This window comes from Aotus nancymaae, unplaced genomic scaffold (genome assembly GCF_030222135.1).
Source record: "Aotus nancymaae isolate 86718 unplaced genomic scaffold, 86718_ANA_hifiasm-v0.15.2.pri h1tg000051l, whole genome shotgun sequence".
Classification (NCBI taxonomy): domain Eukaryota; kingdom Metazoa; phylum Chordata; class Mammalia; order Primates; family Aotidae; genus Aotus; species Aotus nancymaae.
The window spans coordinates 21372874-21392317 of record NW_026988465.1 but is presented as its reverse complement, the minus strand read 5'-3'; the positions used below and the strand labels follow the sequence as shown (position 1 = coordinate 21392317).

Below are 19444 nucleotides of genomic sequence, written 5' to 3'. Positions count from 1 at the left end.
TTTTTATCATGAATCATTCTTGTGCATATGTAAAAAGGAACATATAAGTGACATACATTAAGGTATTCCTAAATTTTCTTCCTGCCCAATAACTTGTCAGTGCATTTACTGATACCTGAGGCTTTTCCAGATATTGCCTGTGTACCATCATGAGCTTGGGGGAGGCGGCATTTCTTAGGACAGATATTGCCTATGTGCCACCATGAGCTTGGGGGAGGCAGCATTTCTTAGGACAGATATTGCCTATGTGCCACGATGAGCGTGAGGGAGGCGGCATTTCTTAGGACAGATATTGCCTATGTGCCACGATGAGCGTGAGGGAGGCGGCATTTCTTAGGACAGATATTGCCTATGTGCCACGATGAGCTTGGGGTAGGCGGCCATTTCTTAGGACAGATATTGCCTATGTGCCACGATGAGCTTGGGGTAGGCGGCCATTTCTTAGGACAGATATTGCCTATGTGCCAAGATGAGCGTGGAGGAGGCGGCATTTCTTAGGACAGATATTGCCTATGTGCCACGATGAGCTTGGGGGAGGCGGCATTTCTTAGGACAGATATTGCCTATGTGCCATCATGAGCGTGGGGGAGGCGGCATTTCTTAGGACAGATATTGCCTATGTGCCACGATGAGCTTGGGGGAGGCGGCATTTCTTAGGACAGATATTGCCTATGTGCCACGATGAGCTTGGGGGAGGCAGCATTTCTTAGGAGGGTGCTTTGTGTTGTCTTCGGGATGTTCTTCCAAGACTCTGACCCCAGTTCTGCACAGCTGATGTGCATGCATAAGCAGTGCCACCCACTTCCTGCCTGGCACATGGCCTTCTGCAACTGTAGGACATCCTGATATCAGAAATGGTAAAATGTAAAAATATTTATGTGTTAGAATTAATGAAATAGAGGCTGGGCATGATGGCTCATGCCTGTAATCTTTGCAAGGCCAAGACAGGCAGATCACTTGAGGCCAGGAGTTTGAGACCAGCCTGGCCAACATGGCAAAACCCCATCTCTACTAAAAATATAAAAATTAGCTGGGTGTGGTAGTACATGCCTGTAGTGCCACCTACTCAGAGGCTGAGGCACGAGACTCACTTGAACCCAGGAGGCAGATGTTGCAGTGAGCCGAGATTCCGCCACTGCACTTCAGCCTGGATGACAGTGCGAGACTGTCTCAAAAAAAAAAAAATTTATGAAATATAGTAGTATGATTTATTCCATCATTATTTCATAGTTTTAGCTTTGAGAGCCTGTATATAAAAGCAGACAATGGCCAGATCAAACATAAAATAGAATTTTGACCGACAATCCACAGCCCAGGACACCAGTCCCTTATCTGCAATAAGCAGCCTAGGAAGCCAACCTGCTCTAAGTCAAACTTCCAGGAAGCCAGATTGCTATCTCGAAAAACAATCCTAGAAGCTACACAGTAACTTCTGTAACAATCAGCTCTGAATGACCAGGACTTGATTAATAACTAGTGGCTACCTTCATTTTAATCCCTTCTTCCAACATTGGACCAGTAAGAGAAAGCCAGACGTGCCTTCTTAACCAACCACGTAGGATGCCCTACTTCTAGTGAGCCACCTGCAGCCTCCCCGGCAACAGCCTCCGATTAGAGCACACCTGAGGCTTTCCCTTTCTCCACTCTAAAGCTTTTCTTCTGCTCTGCCTGTCTTTGAGTCTCTGCTAAACACAAGCAATGGTAGCTGACTGCCTTGCTATAACAAGCTCTGAAGAAATAGCCTTTGTGTTTCTCATTTGGTTGGTCTTAGTTTATTTACACAGCTTGTAAGGAGAGTGAGCGTAACATTCCTTGGCCTTCTTAGAAGATGTACTGGCTATTTGAACAAACTCTCTGGGTGGATGGATGCCTGGGATGTGGCTCTGTGATGTGACCAGGACAGGCTTCCCACTGACATGAATGAATGATAGAAATAATTTTGGATGTTTCCACATTTACTTATTTTCTTCCTTCTTCTTTCCTGTGTTTCCTTTGAAGTTCTTGAGGCCAAATCTGGTTCCTGAAAAACATCAAAGAAAGCTTGCACCAAACGCTCTTCAGGGCTGCTTCAGAAGCCTGGCATCACCCACTGTGCGGTGCAGAATGGCAGCCCCTACAGGTGTGCTGTCTTCATTGCTGCTGCTGCTGACAATTGCAGGTAAACCACTACTCTGGAGATACCTGTGTTGGGCATGAGCTTCTTGTCTAGTGTAAGCAACTCAGACCCACCTGAGGTGAAGGTGCTGTTGGTTTGCTTTGCACCAGAGTTCTTTTACATGTAAAAGCATGAAAGGCAGACCTCATGCATGAGTGGTTTTCTGTAAACAGGAATTTAAATTATTATTATCATGACTGTTTCATGGGAAAATAAAATCACATTTCACATATACTAGGAAAACTTTATGTTTGTATATTGAAAAGAATTGCATACTAGATCTAATCAGAAAGGCCAGACTTTCTTTTGTCGGAAATCTTTATTTTTACTATACTCACTTCGCTGGTGGTGGATACACTCATGGCAAAACATCATTGGTGAGCATCATTAATGGTGATCCATGGCCAGGCTGGTCCAGCTCAGCCCCTCTGAGTGTACCAAGGATTAAGGGTGGTGAGGTGACTAGAAAAACTGTTACGTATCATTTGACAAAGTGAAACAAAGCCAGAATGAAGATGACCTTAGAGAGACCCTTGTTTATTTTATTTTATTTTTTACTTTTTGAGACAGAGTCTCACTCTGTCGCCCAGGCTAGAGTGCAGTATTGCAATCTCGGCTCACTGCAACCTCTGCCCCACCAGGTTCAAGCGATTCTCCTGCCTCAGCCTCCTGAGTAGCTGGGATTACAGCGCCTGCCACCACGCCCGGCTAATGTTTGTATTTTTAGTAGAGACGGGGTTTCACCGTCTCGGCCAGGCTGGTCTTGAACTTCTGACCTCATGATCCACCTCAGCCTCTCAAAGTGCTGAGAATACAGATGTGAGCCGCCGCACCGGGCCGAGAGACCCTTGTTAAAATGTGGTTTCTCATGCCACACTCCAGACCTACTGGATTAGAACTCCTGGGTGTGGGTCGGGGATCTGGGTTTTCAGCAGCACCTGGAGATGATTTAGAAGCACTCAAATTTTGGGCAGCTCCATCTTACATGATGTGAGGGCCACTCCAGACAGTCCTGCCACTGGAAAAGCCCTGCCATGACTGGCAGGTCACTTACTCCCTCCACCACCCAGCTTATTAAACTCACTGCTGCTTAGCGTGTAAGACAAAATATCCCCTTATTTCATGTTTAATATGCTCCAGAAAATACCTTCATTCATGTTTTAGATGATGTCATTAATGTTTAGAGACCCATATTTTTTTCCTTGCAAATCTCTACTTTTTCATTCCTTTTGCCTTTGAGGTGGTTTTCTCCGTTAATTCAAAATATCAATTCCTGAGTTATTGCATCCCAATAAATGTTATTTGCAATTTCCTCATCTTCCATCTTTTTTTGTTGTTGGGGGAGGCATTTGGCAGAACTAGCTGAGGCTTTATTTTGGAAAAAAACCAATTGAATTGTTTTGTAGCTAGAGGCATAGGCAAGCGGGGGTACCCCAGGGAGTGAGCTCCGCTGTGGGTGGGCTGAAGGAAGGGCCGAGCCTCTGGTGGGTCTTCTGTTCCCTGTGCTCCCCTGCACAGCAGCCTCCCCTACAGGCTCTGGGGCAGCCACAGGAGGGGGTGGGCTGGGAGGGGGTGCTGTGGCCATTCACTTGGGCAGGACATCAGAGGACTCAGATACCAGCTTTCTATCATGGATCTTGATCTTCTTCACAACCATGGCCCTGAAGGAGCTGGTGTGGCTGAAAGAGCTGGAGCACCCACCAGAGACAAAACTGGAGCCCAGGCTGTAGCTGAGGCCAGGGCTTGTGAGGCCCCCATAGGCCGAGCTCAGTTCATCTGAGTAGCCACTGCTGGTCTTCATACAGAAACTCATGTTCTGCATCCCAGACTCCAGCCAGCTCCCTTTGTCCTTCAGCAGCTTCCTGCAGGTGACGATCTAGATGTCCAGGTTTGCTTGATGATCATCAGCTCCTGGTACTCACACAGCTGCTGTGCTATGTCCTGCATGGCTGCTGCGGGGCAACCTCTAGCCGGGACAGCTTGGCACTGGCATCCTTAATGGCCAGCTCCCCATGCTGCTCGGCATCCACGATGGTGTCCTCTAGGGAAGCCCTCTGGCCTTTGAGGCCCTCAGTCTCAGCCTGGAGCCAGCTGCTGTTTTGGTTCATCTCAGGGATCTCCGTCTTTGCACGATGCAAGTCATCCCTGTGCTTCCCAGCCAGCGCCTGCACCTCCTCATACTTGGTCTGGTGCAGGCTCTCAGCCCCACCCCTGCTGTGGTTGGTGATCTCCTTGCACTGGGCCTTGACCTCAGCAATGATGCTGTCTATGTCCAGGGAGCGGCTGTTGTCCGTGGACAGCACCACGAATGTGTCCGACATCTGGGACTGCAGCTCCCGGATCTCCTCTTCATGCAGCTGCCTGAGGAAGTTGATCTCATTATTCAGCCCCTCCAGGAAAGACTCCAGCTCTACCTTGTTCATGTAAGCTTCATCCACATCCTTCTTGATGAGGACAAATTCATTCTCCATCTCTAAAATTATTTGTGGTTCTTTTTTTTTTTTGGAGATGGAGTCTCACTCTGTCATCCAGGCTGGAGTACAATGGCAGGATCTCAGCTCACTGCAACCTCTGCCTCCTGGATTCAAGTGATTCTCCTGCCTCAGCCTCCCAAACAGCTGGAATTACAGGCACCTACCACCTACGCCCAGCCAGTTTTTGTATTTTTAGTAGAGACAGGGTTTCACCATGCTGGTCCGGCTGGTCTTGAACTCCTGACCTCAGGTGTTCACCCGCCTTGGCCTCCCAAAGTGCTGGGATTACAGGTGTGAGCCACTGCGCCCAACCTTCTGTAAAATTATTGATCTTGTCCTTGTACTTGTTCTTGAAGTCCTCCACCAGCCCTGGCATGTTGCCATACTCAGCCTCCAGCTTCAGCTTTTCCTGGCCCAGCGTGTCCAGCTGCTGCTGAAGGTTGATGTAGCTCTCAAACATGTGGTCTGTGTTCCTCTGAGCCATCTTCTGCTGCTGCAGGAGGCTCCACCTGGTCTCCAGCATCTTGTTCTGCCGCTCCAGGAACCCACACCTTGTTGATAAAGGAGGCAAACTTGTTGTTGAGGGTCTTGATCTGCTCCTTCTCCTGGGTGCTCACGGCCTGGATGTTGGGGTCCACCTCCAGCTTAAGGGGGCTCAGCAGGCTCTCGTTGACTGTGATGGCTGTGATGTCTTCCATACCACTAGTCCCACCATAGCCTCCACCCAGACCCATACTGGTTCCCGGGCCACCTTGGAAGCTGCTGCTGCTGTCCACTCTAGAGAAGGTCAAGGAGCTGATGCAGGCACTGGGCCCACTTGTGTAGGAGTGGCTGCTAAAGGCCCAGGGGCCAGAGGCGGACACCTTGTAGGACCTCTGGGTCACCTTGATGGACATGGTGGAGGCAGGAGGGTCTAACCAGGTGGAGATTCAAGAAGGTGCAGGTGCTTCTAGGTGCTTTTTTTTTTTTCTGAGATAGGGTCTTGCTCTGTCACCTGGGCTGGAGTGCAGTGGTGCCATCATGGCTCACTACAGCCTCAACCTCTTGGGCTTAAGTAGTCCTCCCACATTGGCCTCCCAAAGTGCTGGGATTACAGGTATGACCCATCACACTCAGCCTTCTCTATCTTTTTTACCTTTGTAAGTGCTAACCAGTGATTTTATTAATTTGTCAACAATCATCAAGTAACTACTATGCCCACAGATCAGGCTAGGATTTATAGAGCGTACAAACATGGGCGACAGGCTCCCTGGTCTCTAGTTTGATAGCTCTTGAAGAGCTTCCTTGAGTGTGTCTAATAGATTCTGAAGTAATTATGGCAACTTGGACCAAATGAAGAATGATTTCATTGTTGGGAGCCCCACCTTCTCAAACAACTTTAGCCTTAAGATCTTTGCTTTTAAGGTATGTATATCGAAACAGCCCCCATTCAGGTGATGTTTTGCAGGACAATGGAAGGCGTACGCCAGAGGTGTGCCAAGGAATCTGCTACCTCCAGCTGCACTCAACACTGCCCTAAGCTTTGAGTTGAAGGCGTCTGCCAGACAAAGGTCTCCTTGCCTCCCTGTGACAGTTTGCTTTCCTGTCAATTTATCCATCCATACAATTTAAAATAGCCTGTGAGACTTTTTAAAAAAATCAATTAACAACAACAATGCAACAAAGATATGATGCTATTTTGTAAAGTAAACCTGTATAGTTGAATTTTATGTGAGGAGCAAAGTATTATAAATAATGTAAGTAAGTGGAGTGAAACTATATGAAGAGAGAACAAATGGATGGAAGGGTGCATGGACAGGTGCAGGAATCTCTGGATGGATGAGTAGGTGGATGCCTGGAGGGATGGAGGGATGGATGGATGGATGGATGAGTGGGTGGATGCCTGGAGGGATGGAGGGATGGATGGATGGATGAGTGGGTGGATGCGTGGAGGGATGGAGGGATGGATGGATGGATGGATGGATGAGTGGGTGGATGCGTGGAGGGATGGATGGATGAGTGGGTGGATGCATGGAGGGATGGAGGGATGGATGGATGGATGAGTGAGTGGATGTGTGGAGGGATGGATGGATGAGTGGGTGGATGCATGGAGGGATGGAGGGATTGATGGATGAATGGGTGGATGCGTGGAGGGGTGGAGGGATGGATGGATGGATGGATGAGTGGGTGGATACGTGGAGGGTTGGAAGGATGGATGGATGGATGCATGGATGAGTGGGTAGATGCGTGGAGGGATGGAGGGATGGATGGATGGATGGATGAATGGGTGGATGCGTGGAGGGATGGAGGGATGGATGGATGGATGAGTGAGTGGATGCATGGAGGGATGGATGGATGAGTGGGTGGATGCATGGAGGGATGGATGGATTGATGGATGAATGGGTGGATGCATGGAGGGATGGATGGATAGATGGATGAGTGGGTGGATGCGTGGAGGGGTGGATGGATGGATGAGTGGGTGGATGTGTGGAGGGATGGAGGGATGGATGGATGAGTGGGTGGATGTGGAGGGATGGAGGGATGGATGGATGAGTGGGTGGATGCATGGAGGGTTGGAGGGATGGATGGATGAGTGGAAAGATAGAAGATTAGAAAGACAGATGAATGGGTGGGTGGAAAGGTAGATGGATGGGTATGTGAGTGAAGGATGGATAGATGGATGGGTAGAAAGGTGGAAGGATAGGAGGAAGGATGGATGGAAGAATGAATAGAAGGATGAGTGGACAGAGGATGAATGAGTGGGTGGGAAGGTAGAAGGATGAATGTATGGATGGATGGTTTGACGGACTGACTTTAAGATCATGCGGTGATCTTTCTGTGGGAAATGCTGATTGTTTATTTGCTTGCCAGACTGGTCAGGGATTGAGAAGACTCCCTTTTCCTGGTTTCTTAAGCTGGAGGTGCGTCCCTGTGCTGTGCCTCTCTCCCTCATTAGAAACTGCTTTGTTTACAGGTTGTTCCTGTAAGCAGTGCAGTGAGGGGAGGACGTATTCCAATGCAGTCATTTCACCTAACCTGGAAACCACCAGAAGCATGCGGGTGTCTCACACCTTCCCTGTGGTAGACTGCACGGCTGCGTGCTGTGATCTGCCCAGCTGTGACCTGGCCTGGTGGTTGGAGGGCCGCTGCTACCTGGTGAGCTGCCCCCACAAAGAGAACTGTGAGCCCAAGAAGATGGGCCCGATCAGGTCTTACCTCACGTTTGTGCTCAGGCCTGTTCAGAGGCCTGCACAGCTGCTGGACTATGGGGACATGATGCTGAACAGGGGCTCCCCCTCGGGGACCTGGGGGGACTCACCGGAGGATATCAGAAAGGACTTGCCCTTTCTAGGCAAAGATCGGGGCCTAGAGGAGATGTCTGAGTACTCAGCTGACTACCGCGAGCTGGAGAAGGACCTCTTGCAACCCAGTGGCAAGCAGGAGCCCAGAGAGGGTGCTGAGTACCCGGACTGGGGCCTGCTGCCGGGCAGCGAGGGGGGCTTCAACTCCTCTGCTGGAGATGGCCCCACGGTGCCAGTGGAGAAGCAGCAGGACCCTGAGCTCCATCACCTGAATGAGTCTGCTTCAACCCATGCCCCAAAACTCCCTGAGAGAAGTGTGTTGCTTCCCTTGGCGACCACTCCGTCTTCAGGAGAGGTGTTGGAGAAAGAAAAGGCTTCTCAGCTCCAGGGACAATCCAGCAGCAGCTCTGGAAAAGAGGTGGGTGTGTTCAGGACATGGTTGCGGGTGGGAAGGGCTGAGCGCGGCAGACCGCAGGAGGGGCTGGGTTTCAGGAGCAGGGCACTCTTTCAGGCTGTACAGCATAAGTAGGTTCCTCCTAATGGCACCTGTCTCAGGTGTGGCAAGCAAGATAACTGTCTCTCAGAGATTTCTAGGAAGCAGAACATCTTGTTCCTTTGCTATGCCTCCATGACCAGGCTGTTAAAAAGAACAAACAGTTCTGCCTTCAGGAGTCAGCCTGCTCGTAATGACTTAGCACTTCTCCCTAGAGATGCCTCTACCAATATTTAAGGGAGATAGTATCTCCGTCTCTGGAGCCAGCACACACACCCACCCAGGGGCTTTGACAATCACACTAGTAGGTTTCTTCCAGACCGACCAGGTGCTTTGGCTGCTGGAAACACAAAGCATCATGAACAGTTGGATAGGACGAGAGAGATACGAGGAGAGAACTTAAGCGCCATAAAAAGTTCCATGAAAAAGCTCAGGTTAATAACGAATGAGAGTCACTGGATGGAACGATTTCAAAAGCAGGTGGAAAGCCCAAGTATGAAGGGCAGGAGGCCAGGGAGATGGAGAAGGAGACGTGTGTGGCAAGCAGAGGCAGCTAGAGAGCTCAGAGGCTGCTTGTTTGGACCCTGGTCAGGACTCGAGAATGTGGTCGGCATGTTGATCAGAGGAAGCTGAGGCCTACGTGGAAATGAAGTCAAAAAGGAACCTGGGAGTCCTTTAAGAATTTTTTAAAGGAAAAGTTTTCCTTTTTAAAATTCCAGTGCTTACGTTAGAGTAAGTGAGGAATGCTGGATTGAATTGACTATACATCACAATCTCAACCATGAAAAGTCACTAAAAAGGGTCTAGAAGTCATTTTTACATGTGAGTTTTCTTTTCTTTTCTTTTCTTTTCTTTTTGAGACAGTCTTGTTCTGTCGCCCAGGCTGGAGTGCAGTGGCACGATCTTGGCTCACTGCCACCTCCGCCTCCCTGGCTCAACCTATTCTCCTGCGTCAGCCTCTCAAGTAGCTGTGACTATAGGCGTGCACCACCATGCCCGGCTAAGTTTTCTACTTTTTAGTAGAGACAGAATTTTGCCATGTTGGCCAGGCTGGCCTGGAACTCCTGACCTCAAGTGATCCACCCGCCTCGGCCTCCCATAGTGCTGGGATTACAGGCATGAGCTACGGCACCCAGCCAAGATTTAATCAGAAGATTTTTTTCTGCTTATATTTTTTGAACTTCGAAGTGTCTATATTTTTCTGTACTTATAACTGGATTAAAATGAAAAAACTTTCCATTAAAAATAATCTGAAAGTATTAAAGATTAGTCATATTTACACATATAAGTAAATATTAATATAATTTACCCTCTTTCATGCTGCCAAGTCATTTGCTTCCTGGTTTATACAGATGGAACTCTCTGAAATCAAGCTCTATTAAAAATCCTTTGGCTCGTTAGTTCTTTGAGGTTGGTTTTGTTAAAAGATAATTATCTAAATAGGTGAAATTGTGAATTGTTTAGATATAAAATGAACATGTGTTAGAGATTTGATTCTACTCATTTAGAGATTTGATTCTACTCATTAATCACTGAGGGAACTAGGAGATTATAATTATCCTACCAGAAAACCTGAAGAACAGACACAATCATAGATTTAAAAATATATTGAAATGAATGTTCAAATAGAGGCAAAACTGGGTTTCCAGTGAGGAAAGGAGGGAGTTGAGTTGAACCTCTAGCAGGCAGGGGAGAATTTATATGTCTATAGATAAGAAGTATATTACATTGTTATCAGTGACCTGCAACTTACAGAGTTGTAAAAATAGCTCAAATACAAGAACCACTAAAGTCAGACAACCTGGAGGGGTATCCAGTAGATACTATGTTTTTTATTTATTTTTATTTTATTTTAATTTTTTGAGACAGGGTCTCACTTTGTCACCCAGGCTGGAGTGCAGCGGTGTGATCTCAGCTTACTGCAGCCTCGACCTCCTGGGCTCAAGCAATCCTCCCACCTCGGCCCCACCAAGGTAGCTGGGACTACAGGCGCGTACCACCATACCCGGCTGATATTTTATATTTTTGTTAGAGACAGGATTTCGCCATGTTGCCCAGGTTGGTCTCAAACTCCTGAGCTCAAGTGATCTGCCTGCCTTGGCCTCCCAAAGTGGTAGGATTACGTATGTGAGCCACCTCGCCCTGCTGATAATATGCTGTCTTCCACTGAAATACAAATTTTCCTCTGAAGTACAAGAGATGTGTAAACAATCTTTGAATAAGTGTTCATAAAAATTAGATGCATAGCATAATAAGAAACCATATATTCAAGCCCAATACACCGATGTACACCTGTAATCCCAAGTACTTGGGAGGCAGAGGTAGGAGAATTGCTTGGGCCTAAGAGTTAGAGGCCAGCCTGGGCAAGATAGTGAGACCCCCTCTCTTAAAACAAAAAGAAACAAAAGAAACATTATTTCATTGTGACACAGTGCCAAGTTTGGAATTCATGACATAAACTAAGATCTCTTCTCTCACCAAAAAAAAAAATATGTAAAATAGTTAAATTGTATTTGGTAAAGGTACCTAGAAAATTTAATGGGGAAAGAATAGTCTTTTCAACAAATGGTGTTAGGACAGCTGGACACTTACATGCAAAAGAATAAATTTAGACCCCTACTTCCTACCTTATTTTTAAAAAATTAACTCAGAATGGACCAATGATTTCAATATAAGTTAAAACTATAAAAGACTTGGAAGAAAACTCAGTATAAATCTTTGTAAACTTGGGCTAGGCAGTTAGTACATCAAAAGCATAGGATTAAAATAGAAAAATGGTAAATTCGAATTAATCAAAAGTAGAAGCTTTTGTATTTCAGATGACAACATCAAGAAAGGGAAGCTTTCTTGATGGGATAAATATATCACAAAATGGGATAAATAGACCATAAATATTGTATATGCTGAATATATAAATAACTCCCACAACTTAATAATAAAAAGACAAATAGGCCGGGCGCGGTGGCTCACGCCTGTAATCCCAGCACTTTGGGAGGCCGAGGTGGGTGGATCATGAGGTCAAGAGATCGAGATCATCCTGGTCAACATGGTGAAACCCCATCTGCAGTAAAAATACAAAAAATTAGCTGGGCACGGTGGCACGCGCCTGTAGTCCCAGCTACTTGGGAGGTTGAGGCAGGAAAATTGCCTGAACCCAGGAGGCTGAGGTTGCGGTGAGCCGAGATCGCGCCATTGCACTCCAGCCTGGGTAACAAGAGCAAAACTCCATCTTAAAAAAAAAAAAAAAAAAGACAAATAGCCTAATTCAAACATGGGCAAAGGATCTGAATAGAATTTCTCCAAAGATCATAGGAGAATGGCCAAAAAACACATGAAAAGATGCTGAGCACCACTAATCTTTAGGGAAATGCAAATCAAAACCACAATGAGATACTTCACATCTACTAGATAGCTAGAGAAAAACTAAAAACAGATCATAAGTGTTAATAAGGATGTAGAGAAACTGGAACTCTCGTACCCTGCTAGTGGGAATGTGAGATGTTGCAGCCACTTTGGTTCGTTTTTGTTTTTTGAGAGATAGGGTCTTGTTCTGCACCCAGCTTGAAATGCTGCGGTGCAGCATGGCTTACTGCAGCCTTAAACCCCTGGGCTCAAGTGATTCTCTTGCCTCAGTAGCTGGGACTATGTCGTGTGCACCACAAAGCCTAGCTACTTTTTTATTTTTATTTTTATTTTTGTAGAGATAGAGTCTCACTATGTTGTCCAGCCTGGTTGCAAACTCATGGGCTTAAACAGTCCTCCCGCCTTGGCCTCCTAAAATGCTGGGATTATAGGTTTGAGCCACTATGCCTGGCCCTAGTGTAGCTGCTGTGGAAGACAGTCTTGCATTTTTTCAAAACGTTAAATGCAGTTATCATATGACTCAGCAATTTCACTTCTGGGTATTTACACAAGAGAAACAAAACATGTCTATATAGAAACTTGTACATGAATATTCATAACAGCACTATGCATGAAATAGTGCCATTGAATAGGACATCTACGGAAAATAAATCAAGATCAAACTTGTAGAGGATAAAGGACATTTTTGCAACTGTGTTTTCCAGTGGACCAGACTAGAGAAATCACCTAAAACAAGCTGTTTTAAAGTAAATGAGTAGAGAACATAGAAACAAGAGCCATTTGGGACTTTTACTGACGAGGCCCAGCCGAACTTGAAGGCTGAAGTGGGCGATGCTGGTGCTCAGTGGCTTCCATAGAGGATCCATTTTCCTTTGGAGGGGTGTGTCGTCCTGATGACTTGGTGAGGAGTTCTGTGGTGGAGGTTGTGGGCGGATTACTGAATAGTGAAGGAAAGAACTGGCATCTGATTCCAGCCTGGAGACGCAGCATGCTGGAAAAGTGAATGTTTTAGAGAAGAGCAGGACAAGGGTTTTCTTCCCCCTCAGCCATTTCTGGCTTAGTGGCCTTGACCCAAGGTACCTTCATTTCTCTGACCACTGCCTACCTTCATTCTTTATTTCAGCTTGGCAATAATTTTTCAGGACTTCATAAAACTAAAAACAAAAAACAAACAAACAAAAAAAACCAAAAAAACCCTCAATTTATCCCATGGGATTAGTATAAAATGCTGTGCACACATATTCTGCAGCCCTGGTTTGTAGTAATTCTAAATTTCATACGATTCTTAGAGAGTCACAGCTTAATCCACAGCACTCACTTCACAAACCCAGATGCCTGAAAATTCAGTTAAATCAAACATCTTAAAATTGTATAGTAGACCCACTACCTGATTTTTAAAATGTGGGTCAATTGGTTTCTCTTAGTTTGATCATACAGCTTAATTTCATTATTTCATTTTTTTTTTTTTTTTTTTTTTTTCTTGCCTTGGTTCTGGAAATTTAGTTGGAGAAGGTTTCACAAGTTGCCTAGTAAATATCTGGAACCCAGTGGGAACTCAGTTACTATTAGTGGTGATACCAGTGATCACACCTCCAAGCACAAAATTTATGCTGTATCCTTACTCACTTTTCTCAATTGTAGAAGAGTAGTTGTCTTTTCAGTTAGCACCAATGCCCCCCTCTCTGATTTACATTTGAATTATAGCTTTTCTTTCTGTGCGTTTCTCACTGTACATGGCCTCTGTGGGTCTTCTGTATTCTTAGTCTAAGAATTTTACTTACCTGGCTCCACACAGTTATTGACTTTAAGTCTCAGAAGATATTTTATTATCATATTATGAGAATTTTCCCCCTGGCACACATTATTTAATTAAAAAACTTTAACATGACTAACTCTATAACTTTAAGTTATCGGTTATACATAATGGATAAAATGAATAAAGATGATTTACTCTAGAAGCCTATTGTCTATTGAATTATTTGATTGTCTTCAATTGTTGCTTTAGTGATTGTCTCAGTCAGCTTGTGCTGCTGCAACAAAATACCATTGTATTAGTCCATTCTCACACTGCTATAAAGCCATACCCAAGACTAGGCCATTTATAAAGGAAAGAGGTTTAATTGACACACAGTTCTGGATGGCTTGGGAGGACTCAGGGAACTTGCAGTCATGGCGGCAGGTGAGAGAGAGCAAGCAGGGGAAATGGCAGATGCTTATATAACCACCAGATCTGGTGAGAACTCACTATTGCAAGAACAGCATGGAGGAAACCATCCCCATGATCCAGTTTCCTCCATCTGGTCTCTTCCTTGACACATGGGGATTATAATTCAAGATGGGATTTGGGTGGGGGCGCAAAGCCTAGCCAGATCAACCATGATCTGGTGGCTTAACCGTGTATAACTCACAGTTCTGAAGTTTGGAGGGCTGAGATCAGGATGCCAGCAGCGTTGGGTTCTTGTGAGGGTTTCTTGGTTTGTAGGTAGTCATCTTTTTGCTGTGTCCTGACATGGAGGAAAGAGAACTAGCTAGCTGTCTCTCCTCTTCTTAGAAGGGCACTAGTCCCATTTATGAAGGCTTTATCCTCATAATCTCTTTACTTCCCAAAGGCCCTACCTCCAAATACTACCACATTGAGGGTTAGGATTTCACCAAATGAATCCGTGGGGTGTGGGGGGAGGTGTGGGGCAGAAACATTCAGTCCAGTGAACTGATTAGTTTAGGGGCTACTGTAATTACTTTCTCATTCTTTATTTTGAGTGTGTGTTCACCTGTACTAATTGTCCAACCCAGAGTTGCCTTATATTTCTCATAGATGGCAAAGAGTGTACTTGAGAGTTTTGGAATATTCGTCATGGCATTTCAAACATTACTGAAGCTAATTTATGAAAAAGGTTGGTTAACACTGAGTTGCTGGAAGAATTGAACTGTTGTTGTTGTTGTTGTTGTTTTGTAACTATTTATCTTTGTAATTGATCTCTCAGGTTCTAATGGCTTCCCATAGTCCTCCGCCAACAAGCCCGGAGCTCAGCCCAGCCACCGTGGAGAAAAGTCCAGTGCTCACAGTCACCGCAGGGAGTACAGAGCACAGCGTCCCAACACCTCCCACTAGCACAGCCCTCTCTGGGTCCACCCCATCTGAACGACCCATATCTCCTACCACTGCTCCCAGGACAGGTAACTTTTAAAAATACAATTGGAAGAAACGTACTGAAGACAGGCTGTAGAATTTGATAGTGACAGCTTTCAAAGTTGACTCATTCCCTCCAGGCACATTTTGAGCATCTAGCCAGAAACGGTGCTGCATACTGGGAACAAAAAGAGGAATAAGACATTGTCTTTTCCCTCAGGGACTCCACAGTCCAGGAGAAGAGACTAACAGTTAAAGAGGTGGTTCTGATACACTATGGTGAGTGCTGTAAGAGGCTGCTGTGGAGGCAGAGGGGCACCTTGACCCACTAGGAGGGCCCAGGGATGCCTTTCCAGAGGAGATGATGCTAGGGTAGAGTGAGCCAGCAAAAATGGCATTGACCTGTTGTTCAGGTTGAGGGAGCGACATGTTTAATGATGATAGTGATCGTTATATTTACTGAGCACCTATAGAGTGCCAGGCAGTATGCTCAGTGCTTCATCGTCATCTCATTCATCGCCTATGCAAAAAAACAGAAGTTCGGGAGCTCACGGGACATTCTGGAAGAAGTGTAAGGGATTCAGTGTGGCTGGAACTGGGGTGGCAAGCAGGGTAAGAACTGGAAAGATCATGTATTTTATGCTAAAGATTCTGCACTTTACTGGATGGGTGTAGAGAATCTCTGAATGGTTTTAAGCAGGAAAGCAAAATGATCAGATTTGTATTAAGAAAATAGTGTTGGCCAGGCGTGGTGGCTCCCATCTGTAATCCCAGCCTTTTGGGAGGCCCAGGCGGGTGGATCATGAGGTCAGGAGTTGGAGACCAGCCTGGCCAACATGGTGAAACCCCATCTCTACTAAATAAATAAATAAATAAATAGATAGATAGATAGAACTGGGCATGGTGGTGCACGCCTGTAATCCCACCTACTTGGGAAGTTGAGGCAGGAGAATTGCTGGAACTTGGAGGCAGTGGTTGCAGTGAGCTGAGACAGTGCCACTGTACTCCAGCCTGGGCGACAGAGAAAGACTCTGTCTCAACAAAAGTAAAAAATGAAAACAAAAGAAAAAGAAAATAGTGTGGAGTTGACTAAGTTGACTAGAGGCAGCAAGATCCATGGAAAGGCTATGGTGAATGGCTGCAGGAATGGAGGGAAGAAACTAGATTCAGGAGATAGCAAGGGAGCAGAATCAGAAGGATTTGATGAGTGACTGAATGAATGTAAAGATGGAGGAAGAGGATGCTAAGATGTATGAAAATACAGAACTGAAATTAGATGAGCAGCTGGGCTGAACATAAAGGATTACAAGTCATCAGTGTGGAGGTGACAGCTGAAGGCATGAAGGACATAGAAGATCATCTGGGGAGACAGCGGGAGTGAGCTAAGGAGAGGCCTGAGTACTGGGACTTGAGGGACATCATTATATAAGGAGCTGACAGTGCAGAAGGAGCCTGTAAAACTGATTGGGTAGTTGTGCCAGAGAGGTGGGAGATAAAGAGGAAAGCTAGAATCTGGGAAGAAAGGAGGGAGAGAGTTCTACGGAGGAGGATAAAACCACTTCCCATCTACCCTTCTAAGTTCTAGACTAGTGACCCTTTAACAAAAGATAGATTAACAAGAGAAAAAAACCAAGTTCTAACATGTACATCTTACCTATACATGAGGGATACCCAGGGAAATGAGGAAATCTCAAAGAGGTGGCCTGGAACTCTGGCTTATATAGCATCTTGAACTAAAACAAGAAAATAAGGTTGTGGGGAAGCCAAGTGGCCAGAGGTGCCCAGAACAGCAAAGTAAGCAAGAGTGGGGCTTATTATGCAGATTTGTCAGGACCTTCTCCACTGATGGGGATCCCTTGGGATTTAGTCACCTTCTCTTCCTGGTATAGAAAGGGACATTGTTACAAATGGGGATTTCTGGCCTGGTGCGGTGGCTCACGCCTGTAATCCCAGCACTTTGGGAGGCTGAGGTGGGCGGATCACGAGGTCAAGAGATTGAGACCATCCTGGCCAACATGGTGAAACCCCATCTCTACTAAAAATACAAAAGTTAGAGGGGTGTGGTGGTGTGCGCCTGTAGTCCCTGCTACTCGGGAGGCTGAGGCAGGAGAATCGCTTGAACCTGGGAGGCGGAGGTTACAATGAGCCAAGATTGCTCCACTATACTCCAGCCTGGGTGACAGCGAGATTCTGTCTCAAAAAAAACCAAAACAAAACAAACAAAAAAACATAGCCAGGCGTGGTGGCATACACGTGTAATCCCAGCTACTTGGGAGGCTGAGGCAGGAGAATTGCTTGAACCCAGGAGACGGAGGTTGCAGTGAGCTGAGATCACACCACTGCACTCCAGCCTGGGCAACAGAGCGAGACTCTGTCTCAAAACAAAACTAATGGAGATTTCCTTTGTGGATACCAGTTCCCCTTACAAAGGAGTAACTTCTGTTTTCAGAGCTCCTCTTTGCTATTTCTCAAAAAAAAAAAAAAAAAAAAGCTCAAAATAATTCATGTATCAAAGAGTTATAGTTTCAATAGCATAGTCTAGTCTCCTGCAGTCTGTGAACCAAAAGTATCTGAGACAGGTCTCATTAATTTAGAAAGTTTATTTTGGCAAGGATAAGAACGTACGAGGGACACAGTCTCAGGAGGTCCTGTACCCAAGCCGTGTACCCAAGGTGGTCAGGGTACAGCTTGTTTGTTTGTTTTGAGACGGAATCTTGCTCTGTCACCCGGGCTGGAGTGCAGTGGCACGACCTCGGCTCACTGCAACCTCTGTCTCCAAAGTTCAAGCGATTATCCTGCCTCAGCCTCCTGAGTAGCTGGGATTACAGGCACCCACAACCACGCCTGGCTCATTTTTGTATTTTTAGTAGAGACAGTTTCTCCGTGGTGGTCGGCCTGGTCTTGAACTTCTGCCCTCAGGTGATCCGCCTGCCTCAGCCTCCCAAAGTGCTGGGATTACAGGTGCCAGCCACTGTGCCTGACCACCTTGGTTTTATACATTTTAGAGAGACATGGCATCAGTCAGTATGTGTGAGATGCACACTGGTTCAGTCCAGAAAGGCAGGGCAACCGGAAGGGGGTATTTTAGGTCATAGGTAGATAAGAGACAAAGGTTGCATTCTTTTGAATCTTTGATCAGCCTCTCACTGAACACACAATGTACTTGTGAGAGGGTGTAGAGGAATAGTCACTTATGTCTCGTCTGACTCAGTGAATCTGCATTTTTACATAAACAATAGGGCAGAAAAGCAAATTAGATATGCATTTGTCTCAGGTGAGCAGAGGGACGATGGAGCCCTGTCCCTTGTCCTGCACCTGTGAAGATAAGCTATCGATTTACATGGCAAAGGTGAAATTCACCAAAACTGTTCTAGGGTAAAGATCTTGAGGCCCACAAGGAATTTTCTTGTGGGCAAGTTGTAAGGGAGGTAGTTATTTTTTTTATGTTTGTAGTTATCTTATTTAGGAATAAAATGAGAGGCAGGTTTGCCTGACACACCTCCCAGCTTGACTTTTCCCTTTGGCATAGTGATTTGGGGGTCCCTAGGTTTATTTTCTTTTCACAAGTCGTATTTTGGCTTAGCATGTTCTGTTCTCCTGTAGTTCCAAAAAAGAAGACGTGTCAAAACTCCAGGTGTTGCAAAGGCCATGGTGAGGATTGCAAAGCTTCCATTAGATTGTCCAATAAAGAAGTTATTAGAATATGTAAGACCTAAGGGTCAGTTTCCTGAGCTTTTCTGTGGGCAATGTATTTTGGAGATTACTCTCTCTAACTTTTGTATTTACTTTGATCCTGAGCTTCAGTTGAGAGAAAGATAATAGTGGAAGAGAAGCTGTGTAGTCTATGGAAAAAGAAACTGGCCTGGGAGTTTGGCCCAGGATCTGTGCTTTTTAATAGAACCTACTGCATATAGTTGTAATGAGGATTAAATGAATTGATCATTTTAAAGCCCTTGGGGCAATGCCTGGCACAGTTTAATCTGGTATATAAGTGTTTGTTGAAATAAATACCTTAAAATTGATTAAATATTGGAGGTCCTATTGCTAATTATCCATAGCCTTGGACAACGTTGCCCTTCTAGGATTTAATCTCTCTATCTGTAGCATGATGGGTTTGGGTCAATGTTCCTTCTAGGTCTATAGTTCCTGACTTTCAGGGCAAAGAGTCAGTGAAAGTGGCAAGAGAGGAGCCAGCAAAGTCACGGAGAGCCTCTGCAGCTGATCTAGGAGGACGTGTGGGACTGAGTCCTGAGGACAGGAGGGGATTAAATGATTAAATGAGCAGCCTGTCGACTTCTCCTAGCAGGGGTCCCTCTGCAGAGCACTCAGCTTTTTTTTTTTTTAATATTTGCTTTTCTCTATGTAGTATCTGGACATATCACAACATATTTTACAAGTGAAACTAATGTCTAATGGAGGCAAACCGATAGAATTGATGAATAGATCAAGGTAATCCTGGTTATAGAGAAAGTAAACAGGTATTGTTCTGAATGCTCACTTGGCAGAGAAGCACTTTTGATAAGAGTTAATGTTCCTGCTGCTTAAGTT

General features: G+C 45.6%; 1 protein-coding gene across 11 annotated transcripts in view; it reads left to right on the top strand.

The window, feature by feature from the left end:
• The window catches only part of KIAA0319 (KIAA0319 ortholog), a 104896-nt gene that overhangs the window by 44322 nt on the left and 41130 nt on the right, over positions 1–19444 (top strand). For 6 of the 11 annotated variants that reach the window (XM_064363046.1, XM_064363038.1, XM_064363043.1 and 3 more), the window contains exons 1-2: positions 7136–8328; positions 14751–14943. In XM_064363046.1, the coding sequence (XP_064219116.1) occupies positions 7396–8328; positions 14751–14943 (1126 nt within the window). In that variant the 5' untranslated portion in view covers positions 7136–7395. Of the gene's footprint in view, positions 1–1998; positions 2159–7135; positions 8329–14750; positions 14944–19444 lie in introns of those variants that run through there. The other 5 variants (XM_064363045.1, XM_064363040.1, XM_064363039.1 and 2 more) reach the window with 1 other exon arrangement.